The sequence below is a fragment of the Takifugu rubripes genome, chromosome 18 (assembly GCF_901000725.2).
Source record: "Takifugu rubripes chromosome 18, fTakRub1.2, whole genome shotgun sequence".
In the NCBI taxonomy this organism is placed as follows: Eukaryota; Metazoa; Chordata; class Actinopteri; order Tetraodontiformes; family Tetraodontidae; genus Takifugu; species Takifugu rubripes.
Genome location: NC_042302.1, coordinates 1,532,508 through 1,550,271, shown reverse-complemented (window position 1 = coordinate 1,550,271; position 17,764 = coordinate 1,532,508). Strand labels below are relative to the sequence as shown.

The following is a 17,764-nucleotide window of genomic DNA, read 5'->3' as shown; positions in this document are numbered from 1 at the left end:
TTAAAGTAAACTTTTACAGAGCTTCAGCCAAAAAGTTTGCTCATCCTCTTTCCTTCCTGCCGCTGCTGACACCCGGAAGTGTCTTCTCATACGTGGTTGGACGGTGTTCAGGGATAGGGACCTGGTCAAGAAACTAATTCAAATGAGAAGCAGCTGAGGATGGCGTTAAAACGAAGTGGGACGCCCCCCGAGTCATAGGCGCTCGTGCTCAAAGCGCAGCACACACCTGTTAGTCATTAGGAGTTGGTCGATTTCAGTCAGTCGTTGATTTGTTTCAACATAACACGATTTATTCTGCTGGAAACACAAAGAAAATGTAAGAAAATGTATTTATTTTGCACGCGAGCAGTTGTATTCGAAACGAATGAAGTAATCGCCTTTGAACCTTTTAGGAACTCCTTCAAGATTTCGTTAATTGTCGTCGTTCTGTGGCCTCAGGTAGTAGCCGCCCAACCAGACCCTTCTCTGTCGTTTGGTAAGTAGTGCAGTATATTCTATTACACCGATGTAAAGATTTTTATACTATGCTTTTTTTGTTTGTTTGTTTGTTTGTTTTGATGCAGAGGCTTTTGACGACATCTCCTTCTCGCTGTGCTGGATGAGCAAAGGTGACGTTCTGGACAGGTAGGTCAAAGAGAGGGAGAGATGTTATTTTGATGTATTAAATGTTACCAGGAGTCGTGGTTAATCCCAGGCTGTTATCAGGAAAATTCGAATTCATCAAACAATCTCAAACATTTCCGTTTTCCGAATAAAATGACCAGATCATATATTTTCCATTAAATACTTCCTGTTCTAAAGTTAAGAAAATAGCTAATTAACAGAATTACCAGGGGGTGCCAAGTATTAATTCTATTACAATTATCAGTTGTGTACATTTATCTGACAAATCTAGAGCAGTTGTAAATGAATATAAAAGCTAACTACCAATACTGTATTGTATTAACTCAATGATTTCTGGCATTTCAATGTGTTGAAACATTTATTTTAACATTTGAGGTATATGAATTTCTTATACATTCTTTTAGAGAAAATGCGAGCGTTTGGCTCAATGGTGTAGCTCTGACGTCTGTCCGAAAGCTCGGTAAAGTGATCTCCCTGACTGTGTCTCCTGGTGTGGAAAACACGCTAACCCTTCAGTACCGAGGCTCTGCCCAGTCATGGACTTTAAAAATTACGCCTGGTAAACCATTATTTTGATGTCTTTTTCTTTTACTGAGCCAAACTGTAATAAGATAATGTCTCTTGTCAGGTACAACACTGACTAAAGTTAGAGGAGATCAAAAACCACAGCAGCAGCCATTAAGTGACACTAAGGTACAAATATGTTCAAATTGTTGGAGGGTCATGTTGGCTCGTTTTACGGTTTCTGTTGTCTTTAGGGCTTCCAGGATATATTAAGCCCTGATGAGGCTTTTGCCTGTGAAAACGGGACACTGTTTTTCCACCAAGATGAGAACTTCTTCCTCGCCTTTGGTAATTCATCTGCTTCTTGTATTAATGTTTTCCTTTTTAATTGGTTTAAGTTTGATCTGTAAATGTGCATTAAGGGAATAGCTGATTAACAGAACTACCACAGATGCTGTTCTTTGTATTTCCAAGACCTTGATTGATGCCATTTCAGGTTACACGGCACGTCTCGCTGTGGTGCTCCAGTTCAGCTCTTCATCTATGTTAATGGTGTCCTGGACAGAGAAAGATGAAACTGTCAGCAGAACTACCCTGTACCAATCTGAGCTGGACAGCTACACCAATCTTGGCATGGATACAACCACTAATAATCACTACAGCTTCACAGCTCTGGAGTCCTGCAGCTCCTATGTAGTCTGTGTGGAGATTGCAGGGACGCAGTCTTTTACCTGCCTTGCTGCAGTCACTGGTTAGTGCTAATTGATCACCACTCCTTGTACTGGTCTTGATGTGCCTTCTTGCACAGATCTGCAGATAGTGGACCTGCTGGGTTGTTGCCCTCATCTGGGTCTACCTGGTCTCTCCAATTGTTTATATCCATGCTGGGATATACTGTATATGGCAAACCTATGGGGTGTTTGACCTAATGTATTAAACACCTAAACATGTGGAACTCTGTTAAATATATTATCCCCCCCATCAGATCCAGATATTCCACAAGACTTAAAAGTGTTGTCCTGGAACGGCACTACCATATCTCTGGTCTGGGCTCCACCGGAGAACAAAAAGTATTCCCTCTTCCTCGTTAGTGCCTTCTACCTAAATGGAACCGATCATGTGACGGAGGAGGTCCACCTATGGCACACAGAAGAGAGCCTGGTTTTTGTCTTGTCCGACCTCCACCCCTGTAGCCGGGTGAGGTTTGGACTCCAAACTGTGTGTGAAAAAGGAATAGAATCCCAATATAGCGAGATGGTCCATAACGATGGAAACTCCCGTAAGTACAACTCGGTTACTGATCTGTGTTATGTCAAGTGCAGTAGTTTTAATGAAATTTATACAAGTGGAATTCAAATTTGGATTTTTAGTTGAAACCAATAAAACAATTTTTCAAATATTTGAAATTTAAAAGTACACTAAAAGGGAATGTGATGTATAATGCGATCCCTTTGTGCTCCTCAGTTTACTCCAGTGTTGAGGCTTTATGTCAGACATCATATGGCCCCAACAACTACACTCTGACCTGGGAAGTGAGGAACACATCGGCCATCTCAAAGTTCCGAGTGTACCATGAGGGGGCGCTACAGGGAACAACCCACTTTACCAACTACACAGTGGATGGGCTGCTGCCATGTCAAGAATACCAGGCCAAGGTGGAGGCGCTGTGTGGAGATGATGTGGTTATGAATGTCCAGACAGTGGCAACACACACAGGTAGCGTGGAAATATAGTTTGACAGTTCATCCTACGAACACCATAAGTTTGTTAATATGGAACATTGTTACTCCCCCCCACCCCCAAGAAGGGACTCCACTCAAATCCTTTTTCATAAAACATAGTTTGTCTAGTTTAAGCATCAAATGATCAAATTAGATGAATAAAATTTTTTATGGAAATGTTTCACTGATTTACAATGGAACATCAGCATCAATGCACTTAACAGCTGGTACCCATATTGCAAATTATTGCATAGCAATTTAGCCTAGAATATTTTGAGTCTTCAGTAATGGTTAAATGCACAGCAACTTCAGTTCATGCTTGTTTATCCATATCTGTATTTTCTTGTCTTGGTGTTTCTGTATTCAGGACTTCATGGTGTGTCTGACCTCAAGTATCGCTCAAATGACTCCACTGCCATGTGGGTGTCCAGTGGAGAACACCCAGGGATCGCCTTTCTTTACGAGCTCTCTCTATTGAATGGCACCACTTTGCATAAGAGCCAGGTGACTGACACAGAAGTGCATCTCCCAGGACTAGATGACAGTAAAAGCTACCTCCTTGATGTGTGGGAGCAATGTGAGGGACAGTGGGAGTCGGAACGTGCTCAGCTCTGTATTGAAGGAGCTAATTCATCACTGATGATGTTCCTAAGGGCTGTTGGACCTATTCTAGATCAAGGTCAGTGTATCCATAGTTTGGTTCAACTGTTATCAAACAAACCTGAGCAGCTTGTCATTTAACTTTAATGCCAAACTTATAAAATGTCAGGATTTTAGCAAAAACAAAAATCTGTTTTGTTTCTTCTCTTGGTAGAGCTGCAATTAAATTTTTCCAGATTTGGTCTTACTGTGGTTGTACCCTGGTCACTACCTCAAGATTTGCAAGATAATGCATCAGAGCCAAGACATACAATGAAGGAGATTATCAGAGAAAAGGTGGGCAAAAATTTCACTGGCTCTCAAACTGAGCTTAACATTTTGAGAATCTCCTCCTTTTTAAAACTACAATCCACATATCAGATTTGAGTCTTTTCATTGTCACTGTTGATCATTTAGCTTTAACTTTTTTTTTAATCACTTTTAAATTGGGGATAGATTTGTTCATGTCAGTTGATACATTGATTATACTGGCTAATATTTGAATAGGAAGTTTCTTTTACTTCCAACAGATTGACTTTCTCTCAAATTTTATGTCAAAACATGTTAATTATCAGCCTCATGCTAAAGTGAATGGATGAAATATTATAAACCAAATCACAAATGCAACATTTGTCATAACCTTCACTGTCCAAGAGCGCCAGCCATAAATCACGACGCATCTTAAATAACTTCACTTGGCGTTTTTCTTGAAAGTTCTAATTATTTATACACATCCTTTTTCTTCAGCTGCAGAGTCTTTTGCAAGGCTTTAAGCAGTCAGTCCGTGTTGAGGTGTCCAGTGTTGAGCCTGCAGCCCACCCGAACAAAACGGAGATTGTGTTCATGACTTTTGATGTGTCCCAAACGGAACATTTGCTGCTACCTGCTGCTGAGCAGCTGAAATATATTCGCTTGCGGAATGAAAGCAACATCAAGATTACAGATTCGAGCATTTACTGGGACAGTGAGTATCGGTGAATCTTAAAGTCCGGAAGCTTTTATGGGGGGAATTATCCCGCCATTGTGATTTGATTCTCAGTTCCAGATCTGTGTGCCTCATCCAAGCATGCTTTGTGTCCACCTAACTCTTTGTGCGTCAACACTCTGGGCTACTACACATGTGTGTGCCAACATGGATATTATGACGTGAGGTTTTTTATGCAACCACAGGTACTTCAGCATCCTGTCTGCAATGGTAGGAAAATCACTTGGACTTTTTTTTTTTTTTTTTTTTAACATTCAAATATAAACAATGTGTTCCAGCTTTAACTTGGCCATCTATTGTAAAAGATCTGTTTTTTTTCTTCAACTGAGTCATCCTTTAATTACTCTTGTTCTAAACCAGAAAAAGGCCTTTTCAGCCAGTGTCTGCATAATATGGTTGCTGGCGGTATAGCAAAGGCCTACTTGATGTCTCGTCTTGGTGGAAAGGTGGATGTAAAGTTGAATGAAGGACAGTGCAAGGTGCAAGAGCAGGACATGTTCTATTACTTCAGAACTTCACAAAAGACATCTAAATGTGGAACTAAGAGACAAGTGAGTTACCTTTCAGACCTGCTGTAAATTTCTCCCATTTCCTCAATACCACCATGTCTCCTGTCTTTATCGACGTCTAGGTCAACAGGACCCACATCGAGTTCCAGAATATGCTCTCTGTGTCCCTGCGCAAAACGAAAATCATCCGCCGGCGGGATTTTAAAATCATCTGGAAGTGCGTCTACCCTCGACATTACACTCGCAACACTGGCGTCAGTGTGGGCACGGACTGGTGAGACTGTTTCTCTGCTCGAGAGTCCGTAGTTTGGTGGTACATGAAACAAGGTTCTTTGATTGTAGGCTCTCCACCTTATCCCTGGTGGAGTTCTCCTCCTCACTCCAGCTGGGGCTGATCATGACGCTGTACACCAATGATTCTTACATGCACCAGTACACCAGTGTCGTACAACTGGAAAGTGAAGACGTGCTGTTTTTCCAAGTGGCATTGCAAACCAACAACACGTTTGCCTCAGATGTTCTCCTGCAGGTGGATTCCTGCTGGGCCACTGAGAGCAGACACCCGGATGATGCAGTCCAAGGCATCCTGCTTCAGGATGGGTTCGTGAACCATTTTATTCACTGCAAAATTGGATTTCAAATGTCTTTTTAAAGCACTTTTTGATACACTGTTCTACACCAAAATCAAACAACCAGTGGTCATTTTTTTAAATTAAATTACTTCTGTGCAATTTACCTTAATTCCAAGTCATGTGTCTAGAATATAAGGCGACATTGATTTGTTCCAGTTGTCCCATTGATGAGACATTCCAGTGGCTCTCTGTTAATGGTGGTGCCCAGAGGAGCAGATTCTCTGTTGAGATGTTCACCATGCCTCAGGGGTTGCCCCTCTACATTCACTGTCTGGCCAACATATGTGGACCCGATGAAGAATGTTCGAAGGTAATCTGATGCTTACTTGTGTATAATTGAGCCATTTGCAACTCTGGTGCTGAATATGCTCCACTGATATTGAAAATCTGATCTATCCACGTGACTTCATCAAGGTTTGAATTTGCTTTGAATTTTGAAAGGTGCTAGATGATCATAGGCATGTTTGGGATATGAGTTCTTTAATGGCTTACCTATCACATGTGATGGTTTTAAGAAGTTCTGATATCTGTAAAATGGCCTCAACTTTCATAATTCTGCTCTGGGGAAAAATGTGGAGTAATTTTAAACACATTACCAACTGAGCTTTTGCAGGGATTTGATAGAACTGAGCTGTAATTGAGTGCTGTAACAGGATTGTAGCAGCCACAGTCGTGCTAAGAGGTCAGTACTGCATGCTAACGGGAGGAGGAAACTAGGCGCTGTGGTTTCTGCTGGGCCTGTGCTGGTCAACGCAAGAGTCCAAGAGTCCAAATCTTCCTTTTGTAAGTTGCTTAATGAGTAATGATCCCCGATTTATTTTTTCATTTGGTCAGATGTCTTCAAAATACATTGCTTTTTTTTATTGCTAAAGAACTTGTCATTTGTTTCTGAGGAATGTGGATGTTACACATATCTTGTCCAATCTGTCTACAGGGACGGAACACATGAGGATGATCTTCACTGTTGCAGGATTGATAGGATTTTTAATTGTAACTGTTCTCTCAGTGACTGCATCCAAAGCAATCATGACTTATTATGAACGTCTACGTCTTAAAGTGTTTTATCAATGAAAGAAAAATCACAATTAAAAAAAATTAACTCCTTAAAACACTTGCTCACTGGCTTTTTTTTTTTTTTTCAGTGCTCATGAATTCTTAAAGGTCTGAATTCTTAAATCCTGAGTTCCAATGATTGCCACAGTTCATTTTCTCTGCTGTAATCAGTGGGATGTAACCTACCATACCAAAAATAAACTGGCGCTTCAGATGTAAAAACTATTCAATGTGCTGGTGGCTACACATCAATATTCATGTGCCCAGAACACAATAGGCTGTAGTACTCATGCCAGGCCAGTAGTTGGTGGTATTGAGATGTGTATTTACAGAAGCGCATGATAATTGAACATTTAAAAAAAAAAACAACCTAGAAATGCATTTGTTTTTTCACTTGTATTGCAAAGATTAGGAAATTATTCACCCCCCCCACCCCCCCCCCCCCCATGATGCTTAAAAATAAGTCCATGCATTTGTTACTTCCAGGCTGGACTACTGTAATTCATTATCCGGATGTCCAAACAACTCTTTAAGAAGCCTCCAGTTGATCCAAAATGCTGCCGCTAGCGTTCTGACAGGTGTTGACAAGAGATCACATAACTCCTACTGGCTTCTCTTCATTGGCTGCCCATCAAATCTAGAATCATTAAAATGGAGCCTAGCTCCATCCTACCTGGAGGAGCTAGTGACACCTTATAATCCCAACACACCACTCTGGTCTCAGAATACTGGTTGTGGTCCCCAGAGTCTCTAAAGGTAGAAAGTGGGGCTGAGCATTTGGCTATCAGGCCCCCACCTGCTGTGGAACCAGTTCAGGCATGGCAGGCTGACTCCATCTCAAATTTTAAGATCAGATGCCTTCCTCTTGAAAAAGCTGATAGTACAGTAATTCTGTAGTTCCAGTTATTCTAGAAAGACTAATCATCATATTTACAGGGTTGTCTAATTGTTAGGCTAACATCTTAGTTATGCTGCTATAGGCCGAGGCTGCTGGGGTGCAGAAACATGATCACCTGACGGGCCTCTGTTTCCCTGCTGGTTGATACATAGCTTCCTCCCTTCCTCTCTCCTCTCCCTTCCCCTCCTCTCCTCTCCTCCTCACCTAGTAGATCAGTGATCTTGTGTAGTTTTTCTGCTTCTCTCCCCTTTCTCTGTATCCATCTACAGGTATCGTTGCCTTCATAGCTGTGCGCTGACCTCTGACTCTGTTGACCCACTCAACTCTTATACCAGTGCATATTTACCTATAAATTTATTGTAATTTCGTATTCGAGTGAAGTGAATAAAATGGATTTCCGACGCGTGTGTTTTAAAAGTGGTGAATAATGCTTAATCTTTTAACAGTGCATATGTTCGTAAGGACCATAGAACTTGTAATGACACTGGGGGCAGTATTGCGCCCCAAGCATACGGCCTTTCCGGTAGCATACGTCACTTCCGCTCTTACAATCATGGCGTCTTCCACGACGGGAGATGGTGTGACACAGGCGCAAACGCCGAAAAAATTGAAAAAGACAACAAATGAAGGTTAGTTCCTGACAAAACATAGCTAATGCCATAAATGGAATATCTCTGACCTGTTGACTGTGACGCAAATATGGAGTTTAATGGGGTAATTGGCTTGTTTACATGTCAGCTGCACGACGCGCAGAAAAACTGCTTTAGCATGTGGTTGTGTTACAGCAGATCATTGAGATGTGTTGGCTCCGTCTTTATAAGAATATTGTTTTTTAATACGAAGCAAGCTAGTTGCTCGTTATCCTTTAAAAAGGAACGGTTTAGATGTGTCTGCAGTGTAAATTTCCCCCGTACACGATGGTTTAGAACAGGGGTGCCAAACTTATTTTAGCTCGGGGCCACATGGAGGAAAATCAATTCCTAACCGGGGCGGACCGGTCAAATTATGGTTTATAATTTAAAAACAACTTAAGATTGTTTTCTTTATTTTAATACTATCCAAAATAGGACAAACACAACATCACTATTAATTATAAAACACTTTTTGAGGACAAAGAAAACACAGTGCCTCGGTGATTCAGACTATAGATAAAAATAATAGAATAAGTGCAAGAACCCGAGTCACAAATCAAGAGTAGGTCAAAATTACAAATAAATTAAAAACGCTAGCACCTCAGTATAACAGTCTGAGGACAAAAAACACAAACACACAATCCTCAGTGATTCACAGACCTGATTCACAGATCACAGAACTATATGATGGTGTTTCATGCAGCACTTTAAGTAGGGTTGCATTGTTTATTTGACCCCTGATACCTGGCATCTTTTAGCTTTTAAAAGTGCATCGATATCAGGTATCACATTGTGAGTAACAGCCAACAGGATGTGATTCAAGTGGCTGTGCGTGAGCCTTGAGTGCAGCTTTGTTTTTTTAATGCTCATATCCAGAGAAAATATGCTCACTAAGATATGTGGTTCCAAGCATGGACAACAGTTTTGCAGCGAGGCTGTCAAGTTGGCAAGAGGTCCTGATATAACAGCTGCGGCAAATTTGGCCTTCAAATCCGAATCACACCGCAAGTCAATTATTTCAAGTTGGGTGTTGACGGGCAGATCAGAGGGAGTCACGGTGAAGAGGGCAAAAAACTCTGTAATCTTTCTCCTGTTCACCATGAATCTGAAAACGTCGCTCAAACTCCTATAACAGTCCCGTTACTTTATCTTTGAACCGCTTTATGTCTGCGACACGTTGGGTCGCTCACACGTTTTCAGACAGGGGAAGTGAGCTGCATCATCGTTAGCAATGACCTAGCTAGCTTTCACCGCAGCGTCACTGTCCTATCTTCAGACCTGAAACACTTCATCCACCTTCTCTTTTCTACGCTGTCCTTGAAAGTTGTCATATTTTTCGACATGAAGACTCACATAGTGGCCACGGAGGTTATATTAGCACTGCAACATGCTGTGAACACACCAGACATGCGTCTTTCCCATTCACTTCCATGAAAAATAGGATGACCATTTTTCTTGGAACACTGCACTCCGTGTCCACTTTTTTTTGACAGCAACATATTGGGGCAATCAGGATGACAAAGCATATAATGCTAGAATTAGATGCTGTAATAAAGAACGGGCAAAACACAAAGTATAAACAAGCCCCAGTATAAACAATTTGCATGTTTAACACAATTGCTATTGCGCCATCGAGTGGACACAATTAGAACAGCAGTTTATTGAGAAGTTGCACATAATTTTTATACTTTACATAATCATCTCTCGGCCGGGTTAAACCAATTTGCGCCTGATTTGGCCCGCGGGCTGTATGCTTGACACCCCTGGTTTAGAAGTTTAAAGAAACAAAAATAAAGCATATTTACTCCAGAATGATACACATTTCAGGCCCTGCTTGTGGTACATTTGGTTAAAATGTGAAATCTTGCTAATATTTGTAAAATGTACCTCTATAAAACAGAAAGTTAAACCAGGCATAAACCCCATCATAACAGCCTTCTGAAATGTCTCTTATGTGAAGTGAATGAGTCTGAATTGCTGACTGTTCCTGATGGATGGAAAGAGCCTTCTTTCACCAGAGAGGACAACCTGCATGGTCTGCTGGAGGAGAGCAGCTTTGCTACCCTCTTCCCCAAATATAGAGAAGCATATCTGAAAGAATGCTGGCCACTGGTGGAGAAAGCGTTGGCCGATGTCGTAAGTCTCTTTGGAATCATAATTGTAGTGGTGTCGTAAGGTTCACGTTTGGATGGAATGTGGTCGCATCTAACGTAGAATATTGAACCCGTCAGCACATTAAAGCGACGATGGACCTGATTGAAGGCAGCATGACTGTTCATACCACCAGGAAAACATTTGACCCTTATGCTATCATCAGGGCCAGAGATCTCATCAAACTGCTGGCCCGCAGTGTCCCATTTGAACAGGTGATCACACATTCCGTGGTTTCTGCCGAAATTGACGAGGATGACGACGCACTTGCAGACCATTCAGTTTCTTGTGTTTGTGTTCATTTGGTCAGGCAGTACGGATATTACAGGATGACATTGCATGTGACATTATCAAAATTGGGACCCTGGTGAGAAACAAGGAGCGGTTCGTCAAGAGAAGGCAGAGACTGATCGGCCCCAAAGGCTCGACCCTAAAAGTGAGTTCCACGGGTGGTTATTGGATGACTTGGTACAACAATGCCCCAGGAAAGAAAGGAGGAAAGCCAGCTATGATCTTTCCTAATCCTATAACTATTACTATAACTAACTACTATTACATTTTTTGTAAACTATAAAAATACAAAAAGCAGATCGAGGAAGGTCTGTGTTGAACTTTCTGCCCCCGTATGAGATTCCATGACATCAAGAAATATTTAGGATGGACAAATTCCTGTGCATGTTGTAAATATCACCAGGGGACTGTGGTGCTTCTTATTAAGACATTTGTTCCCTTTGTTTTAATTTCTTTTGGGAACTCTGATTTTTGTTGTACAGGCTTTGGAGTTGCTGACCAACTGCTATGTGATGGTGCAGGGAAACACTGTGTCAGCTTTGGGATCCTTCAGTGGCCTGAAAGAGGTGAGATCCCCACAGCAGAAAGAGCTTTATTTGCTCGGATTAACAGTGTGATTAAATCTGAGGAGACTTTATCGCACTGTTAATCCTGGCAATAAAATAGTCTCCTTGGGGAAGATTAGAGGAACCAACAACTAGGAGATGAAACTGACATTTCAGCTTTTGTTTGTTGGCTCAGCCAGTAATAACCTCGTTAACGCTACAAAATCATTCAAGTTATAGACACTTTATTATTTGTGGTAATAGACCATGTATTTAAATATTTTCTGATTTTCTCTTGTATTTCTTTTTTGTATAAACTTAGCCAACTTTACCTCCCAAATAAAGATTTGATCTTGGAATATTCCCATCTGGTTTTATCAGTTACATTTCATCACCAGCGCTTCTCTCTCCTGTTCAGGTCCGCAAAGTTGTGATGGACACGATGAAGAACATTCATCCCATCTATAACATCAAGGTAACTGCTGAGAAAAAGAAGGAGGAATATTGGAATATTCCTGCTGTATTTATGCCCCATGAAGATGTTTTCCATCCTTGTTCTTGACCTTCTGATCGAAAATCAATCTCTCTGGGATTGAATGCAAAGGGTTGCGCAACCTGGAGCTGAGGGTGTAGAGGAGGAGCCAAAGCAAAAAAAAAAAGAACAAAAGAAAAGCTTGAAATATAGTTTATCATTTACATTTTTCCTCAGACACTAATGATCAAACGGGAGCTGGCCAAAGACCCGGAACTGCGGGCGCAGAACTGGGAACGGTTCCTGCCCAAGTTCCGACGCAAAAACTTGGCCAAGCGGCGTGAGCCGAAGAAGAAGGCTGTGAAGAAGGAGTACACGCCATTCCCTCCATCACAACCAGAGAGCAAGGCATGCTGGGAAATCCTTTTTACATATTTTCAGCAAATCAATTCATCTCGTGGATCTATAGATTTCCTAATATTATGGTTGTCTGTAATCTGTAACCAGTGCTAGTTTTAGCACTGGTTGCTAAGACTAGCATATTGGATTTTTCTGAAATCCCAGTTAAACCTCCACAATCAGTTCCCTAATCAGGGCATTTAAACACCCCAGGAGTGCACAAGTGGACCCAGATGTTAGTTTTGGAGGTGTAATTCTGGCTCTTCTCTGCAGGTGGACCAGGAGCTGGCCACAGGAGAGTTCTTCTTGCGTGAAAGTGTGAAAAAGAGGAAGAAAATGGAAGCAATCAAGGTGTGTAATGAATGCTTTTTTCCTTTGTGACGTCTTCAGTGTAAGAAGCAACGTGCAAATATGCAGTCGGGATAAATTCTTCAATTTACAAATCATGTAATCTATCTGCCAGGTCCTGCTCAAGGTTTCTTCCTGTTAAAGGGGAGTTTTTTCTTGCCGCTGTTGCTTGTCTGGGGTCAGGCCCTGGGATTCTGGAAAGCGCCTTGAAACAATTTTGATTGTATAAGACGCTATATAAATAAAGATTGATTGATTTTTATTTTATTTTATGTATCCTCAGATTGCTACAGCCAGTTCGTTCAATTACTGAGTGGGATGTTTTCCTCGTACATTCAAAAGCCGTTACTTTTTTTTTTTTAATCAGGTGAAGCAAGCGGAGGTTCTGAGCAAGAAAAAAGAAGAGCGAAACAAACACTTCATTCCTCCGAAAGAGAAGCCGCTAATGAAGAAATCCACTGAAGGTAAAGATGAGAGCGAAGAAGGGCACAAGTAATGCGATACTGCGGTGTAACGCTACCGTCCCACTCTCTTCTGTCGCAGGTCCAACAGAAAGCAAGCTGGACATTGAAGCCATTAAGATGAAAGTAAAAAGAGCGAAAACCAAGAAACTGGGAGCTCTGCCGGTGAGCGCTGCTCCTCCCAGCAGCAGCAGCAGCAGCAAGAACAAAAGGAAAAACAAAGGCTAAGCACAGCCTGTCTGCTGTTGCAGAAAGAGACTGGAATGGTCCGAGGAAGGACTCTGGAAGGCTCCAGACGCATGAAAATGATCAGACATTTTGTTGGGAAGATCTCCGCTTCTGTGTTTAGACTCTTCTCTCCAAGGAACCAATCACCACCTTGTCTACTTCATGTTTTCTACCCTTTACCCTATGTTGTGCTCATAATTTATGTATTTTTTCTTCTTAGGTGAATGTTTTGTTCTCGGGTAGAGGCAGGTAAAATAAAATGGAAAATATGTTTTGTATTTTGATCCTTCTTTAAAAGGGTCCTAAAATTTTCCTTAGCTGCTTTATTGTGGAGTGGATTGGACTAAAAGCAGCTAATTTCATCTAATAAATATCAATATGTTGACATCTACTTAATGAGGACCATTTTTCTGAAAAATGTTCAGTATTGAAGTTTAAACCAGATGTGTCCAGACCCACTGGATTAAGGTCTCAATGCACTTGAGATTAAAGATTAAAAAAGAATATTTAAATATGAGCCGATTACAATGGGTCCAATTTTATCAACAGGATGTTCTAATAAATGAAGATGTTCTAAAAAATTCATCACACATATTTTTTTTAGTATGAAATGAATACAGATGAATTTAATTGTACTTTTTTCGGTTGAATCTTAATGTTCACATTTGCAGAAAAAGTCACCTGGTGCCGATGCAGTTGTTCTAATGGACACGGCTGTTTAGAATCATGTTGTGGGTAATAAAGTGAGTAAATGTGTCTAGTCAGAGAACAATGGTCTATTCATAGCAGAAGATGTTGGGGTATAAGTGGTGGAATCCATATGCAGCGGCCAAGGTGGCGACGAGTCCGAGGGGCCGGATGATCAGAATCCTTCTATAGTCAAAATCAGTTGGGTTTTGAAAAGAATCCCAGTCTATGTCCACATCAGAGCCTGGAAACACAATGTTTTCATAATTTTAGTAACATCTGAAAACACATTGATTTTTTTTTTGTTACATTGTTGAAAGCTTGAAATAATTTTCACAAGCTCCAACTCTATGAATCACCTATAGTGACACCCCCCCCCCCCCCCCAAAAAAAAAAACTGAAACAGTATTGTTAATCTGTCTAACCATAATAGAGAATCTAATCTATTTTTTTAAACTAGTGCCGTAGAAACGTAGGATTGAAGAATGGCCACGAGAGGGCGCAAAACTCCTAATTGTTGCATAAACTTTTCTTAATCGTATGAAGTGAATTTATTTTAATTCTTCTGTAAAGCAACATTACTCACTTTGCAGTGACTCTCTTTCGCGTCTTCCTGCAATGAAATTGTGATCGATTGTTAGACTTTCATTGCCATTTGTTGAAGGCTAAATGTGTTAGCCAAGTCCTGACATCAGTCTCTTCAGAAACAGTTTGTGAAGCATTTATCAATACAAATGAGGATTGGCTGGATGAAAGTAAGCCGAGTTCAGTTTAGAATCAGAAACTTAACATACGACAGAGTTTCTCCACGCAGACGCCTTCACATCCAGAACAAAACTTTCCTTCAGTTCTATATGGTTGTGCTCCATTTATGATCCCCCTAGAAACACAAGAAAAGAGTTGATGAAAACAGACCAAATCCCTTGAGTTCCTTTTGGATTGCATGTATGGAAATACTCTCACTTTCACTATTAAACACATCCCTGAGTCTCCTCTCCTCTCCTCTCCTCTCCTCTCCTCTCCTCTCCTCTCCTCTCCTCTCCTCTCCTCTCCTCCACTCCCTCCCTCTCCTCTCCTCTCCTCTCCTCTCCTCTCCTCTCCTCCTCTCCTCTCCTCTCCACTCCCTCCCTCTCCTCTCCTCTCCTCTCCTCTCCTCTCCTGTCCTCTCCTCTCCTCTCCTCTCCTCTCCTCTCCTCTCCTCTCCTCCACTCCCTCCCTCTCCTCTCCTCTCCTCCACTCCCCCCCCCTCTCCTCTCCTCTCCTCTCCTCCACTCCCTCCCTCTCCTCTCCTCTCCTCTCCTCTCCTCTCCTCTCCTCTCCTCCACTCCCTCCCTCTCCTCTCCTCTCCTCCACTCCCCCCCTCTCCTCTCCTCTCCTCTCCTCCTTGCACATTACTAATGATCTGTACACTGACCACATTCAAACACTTCCTGTTACATAAACAATAATTTTGGGTGGAATAGCAAAGTGTATTCGTTTGACTTCCAATTACATTAGGAAAACTGCAAATAGCACTTTAATGAGGGCCTGTCCAACTGCAATGTAATTGGTGATTTGATATACGTAGCTGACATTTGGGTAACTCAATTCAGTTGGCATGACTCGGCTCAATGTCGACAGCCAGTTCTCGATGAAATGGCACATGTCAGTACCTGTACCCACGCAGGAAATGGTTCTGGGAGCGTCACGGTCCAAGTGTGGCCGCAGTTCCGGACACAGATCCATGAGGACCTTCCTTGGGAGCCTTATGAGCCAGCCCTCCTCTTTCCCTGCGCATGGCTCCATTGGCAATATTTTCTGTTAGCGGTGGTTTAGCACCATTTCACGCACATTTTTCTTTATACTCAATCATGTAATCGCGTGATAATTGTTCATCTGTTTGTCACTAATGTGAATATCACTCTCGGGAATGCCCTTTTAGACATTATTAAGTTTCCCAGTATCGCCACTCAGGGTCGCCAACAGCTCCAAAGAACTAGAAAAGTGCGTATGCTAACCTCTAGGCCACCCATGAAGTGTACTCAGCATTTTTGTGCGTACACACCCTGTGTACATGAGGCCCCAGCTCCTTTTCAGGATAGAAATATTTCCAACAAACCAAAGAATGTAAAACTTGTAAAACTTGAATGTAAAAGATTTTTCCTCACGCTGGAGCGTAGTTGCACACAAAAATGACGCCTTCTTTATCAGCAAAGTTGGTGGTTTGGACTCCATTTGGGCACAAGTGGGCAGCGCAGCCAACTTTGGTTGTGGTTGCCCAGACAACCTTGAGAAACAAAGAAACAAAACCCAACGATCTCCTTGAACAGCATGTATTTAGTCTATGCTCTGGTTATTTTACTGCATTAAGCAGAGAACATAAGCCAGATTGTGGTTCTGCACAGACCTGCTTGTAGTGGTCACAGACATCGGTGCAGGTGTCACTGTCATAGTCATAGTTCCGGTTCTCATCCACCCAGTTTTGAATGGCAACAGATGCATTGAACAGTGTTGGTGGGTAGACCGTCCATAGGTTTTCAATCACAAATGAGAAATTAGGGTGCGTAGGTCCAACAAGACACCTTCTGGCCCATTCCCTCGCAGTCACGGATAAATCCTTGTCCCATGTCTGAAGGAGCAGAGAGAGCGTGAAGCATTAAAAGGAAACTAGGCTGTGTGTGTGTGTGTGTGTGTGTGTGCTCTTGCACATGTCATGCATTGAGGGAAAAAAACATTTTGGCGGTCCTTCAAAGGTGTGTTTGAGAGACTGGTTGATTTGGTTGTAAGGTTGAGGTCTCAGTGGGGGTGGGAGGCGAACGTCCTCAAACGGTTTTAAGCACAAGGGTGGGTGTGTGTGTCTATCTGTGTGCATCTACGTGTGCCTGTGCTACTTGGTGACGACCGCAATATGTGATCTACGAGCAAAGTAGGGCCATTTTTTACTGGTCCTTCCAAATTCGCAAGACTTGTTTATAAGAGCAACGGCATCAATAACAATAACCCAACCTACCTCTTCTTAAACAGAGTGGTGAGAGTGGTAAAAATTTGGGGCCAAACTTTCAATTTAAAAGGAGCATTATAATTGGGTTAGCTGGAAACACACCCTGCATAAGCATCAGCTGCCTACATTTGGAGGTTGTTATAGATTATCGTTAGCAATTTTTCGGCAGTCACGTGAGCAGATAATAGGGCTGCTTCATGCTGGCAAATGCATGGATGGAAAAGCATCCTAAAGTGCACCTTATTCATATTTACACTAAACCCAATAGAAGACTGACATCATCAGCACACTGTAATTGTTTTACTGCACTTATGTTGCCTCACTTCTGTTTGATCTTATAAAGGGTGTCCATTTATCAGCAAACAGGTTAATGTTCAGATTCCAAACCCTGATGTGATTAGATCGAAATAGGAAATCATGGTTGACAACACAGGAAACATAAAAGAGGCTATTTAAATGAGAACTGCAATGATGGCTGACACAGTTTTTTTTTTTTAACAACTTTTTCCAAAGAGTTATGCACGGCCTGTCTAAATGTCACAAACACAAACACAAAAGTCAGCAAGTGAAAGTTTCGATTTTGCTTTTCTGTCTGCATTCGTGGTTGAAGATGTGAAGCTGTGTGTTAAGCCTACCATGTAGAGCATGTCACTGGCAGCTGGCCTGACGGACGACCGCGCCCGGTTATGTCCCCTTACACACTCGTCTATGAACGACTCGTCGGTGATTTCAGGTATGGTTACAAGAGACACGACAGACTTGCCGATAACCCAGGCCCACAGTAACGTCTTCACTGCACTCGCCATGCTCGCTACGTGGTATCAAACTGTGGGCTGATGACACAAAAACTCAGAAAGAAAAAAGGAAACGACGCATCAAACAGGAACAAGAAGGGTGTGCTGGTTTCTAAACACCTGTGGATTGTAAAACACCAACTTTCTCAACTTTAGTAACTGTAAAAGAGATCAGAAACAACAAACCAAATTAGCAGGGAAGCTATTGAGG

The 17,764-nt window shown here is 41.9% G+C and overlaps 3 protein-coding genes across 3 annotated transcripts; 2 read left to right on the top strand and 1 right to left on the bottom strand.

Moving 5' to 3' along the window:
- The first annotated feature begins 164 nt into the window (after positions 1-164).
- Positions 165-6,723, top strand: LOC105417728 (uncharacterized). The gene is made up of 19 exons (XM_011613156.2): positions 165-316; positions 393-475; positions 564-624; positions 1,029-1,183; positions 1,253-1,317; positions 1,383-1,476; positions 1,625-1,879; positions 2,114-2,407; positions 2,593-2,844; positions 3,217-3,528; positions 3,664-3,785; positions 4,236-4,452; positions 4,528-4,683; positions 4,834-5,024; positions 5,105-5,256; positions 5,325-5,582; positions 5,771-5,924; positions 6,268-6,397; positions 6,549-6,723. Coding segments are annotated over exons 1-19 (3,090 nt in total). The 5' UTR covers positions 165-314; the 3' UTR covers positions 6,686-6,723.
- A 1,330-nt stretch (positions 6,724-8,053) lies between these two features.
- On the top strand, positions 8,054-13,483 carry LOC105419419 (KRR1 small subunit processome component homolog). Its single transcript, XM_029825753.1, has 10 exons — positions 8,054-8,194; positions 10,158-10,333; positions 10,429-10,563; positions 10,659-10,784; positions 11,122-11,205; positions 11,603-11,659; positions 11,894-12,064; positions 12,329-12,406; positions 12,771-12,867; positions 12,947-13,483. The coding sequence occupies exons 1-10, from the start codon at positions 8,119-8,121 to the stop codon at positions 13,090-13,092; spliced, it is 1,146 nt and encodes a 381-aa protein (XP_029681613.1). The 5' UTR covers positions 8,054-8,118; the 3' UTR covers positions 13,093-13,483.
- A 131-nt stretch (positions 13,484-13,614) lies between these two features.
- On the bottom strand, positions 13,615-17,629 carry LOC105419420 (GLIPR1-like protein 1). The gene is made up of 6 exons (XM_029825754.1): positions 17,395-17,629; positions 16,166-16,387; positions 15,927-16,045; positions 14,574-14,659; positions 14,366-14,392; positions 13,615-14,023 (listed from the first exon to the last, which is right to left on the bottom strand). Exons 1-6 carry the CDS (start codon positions 17,563-17,565, stop codon positions 13,869-13,871), a joined length of 780 nt encoding a protein of 259 aa, XP_029681614.1. The 5' UTR covers positions 17,566-17,629; the 3' UTR covers positions 13,615-13,868.
- Between the last annotated feature and the right edge of the window lie 135 nt (positions 17,630-17,764).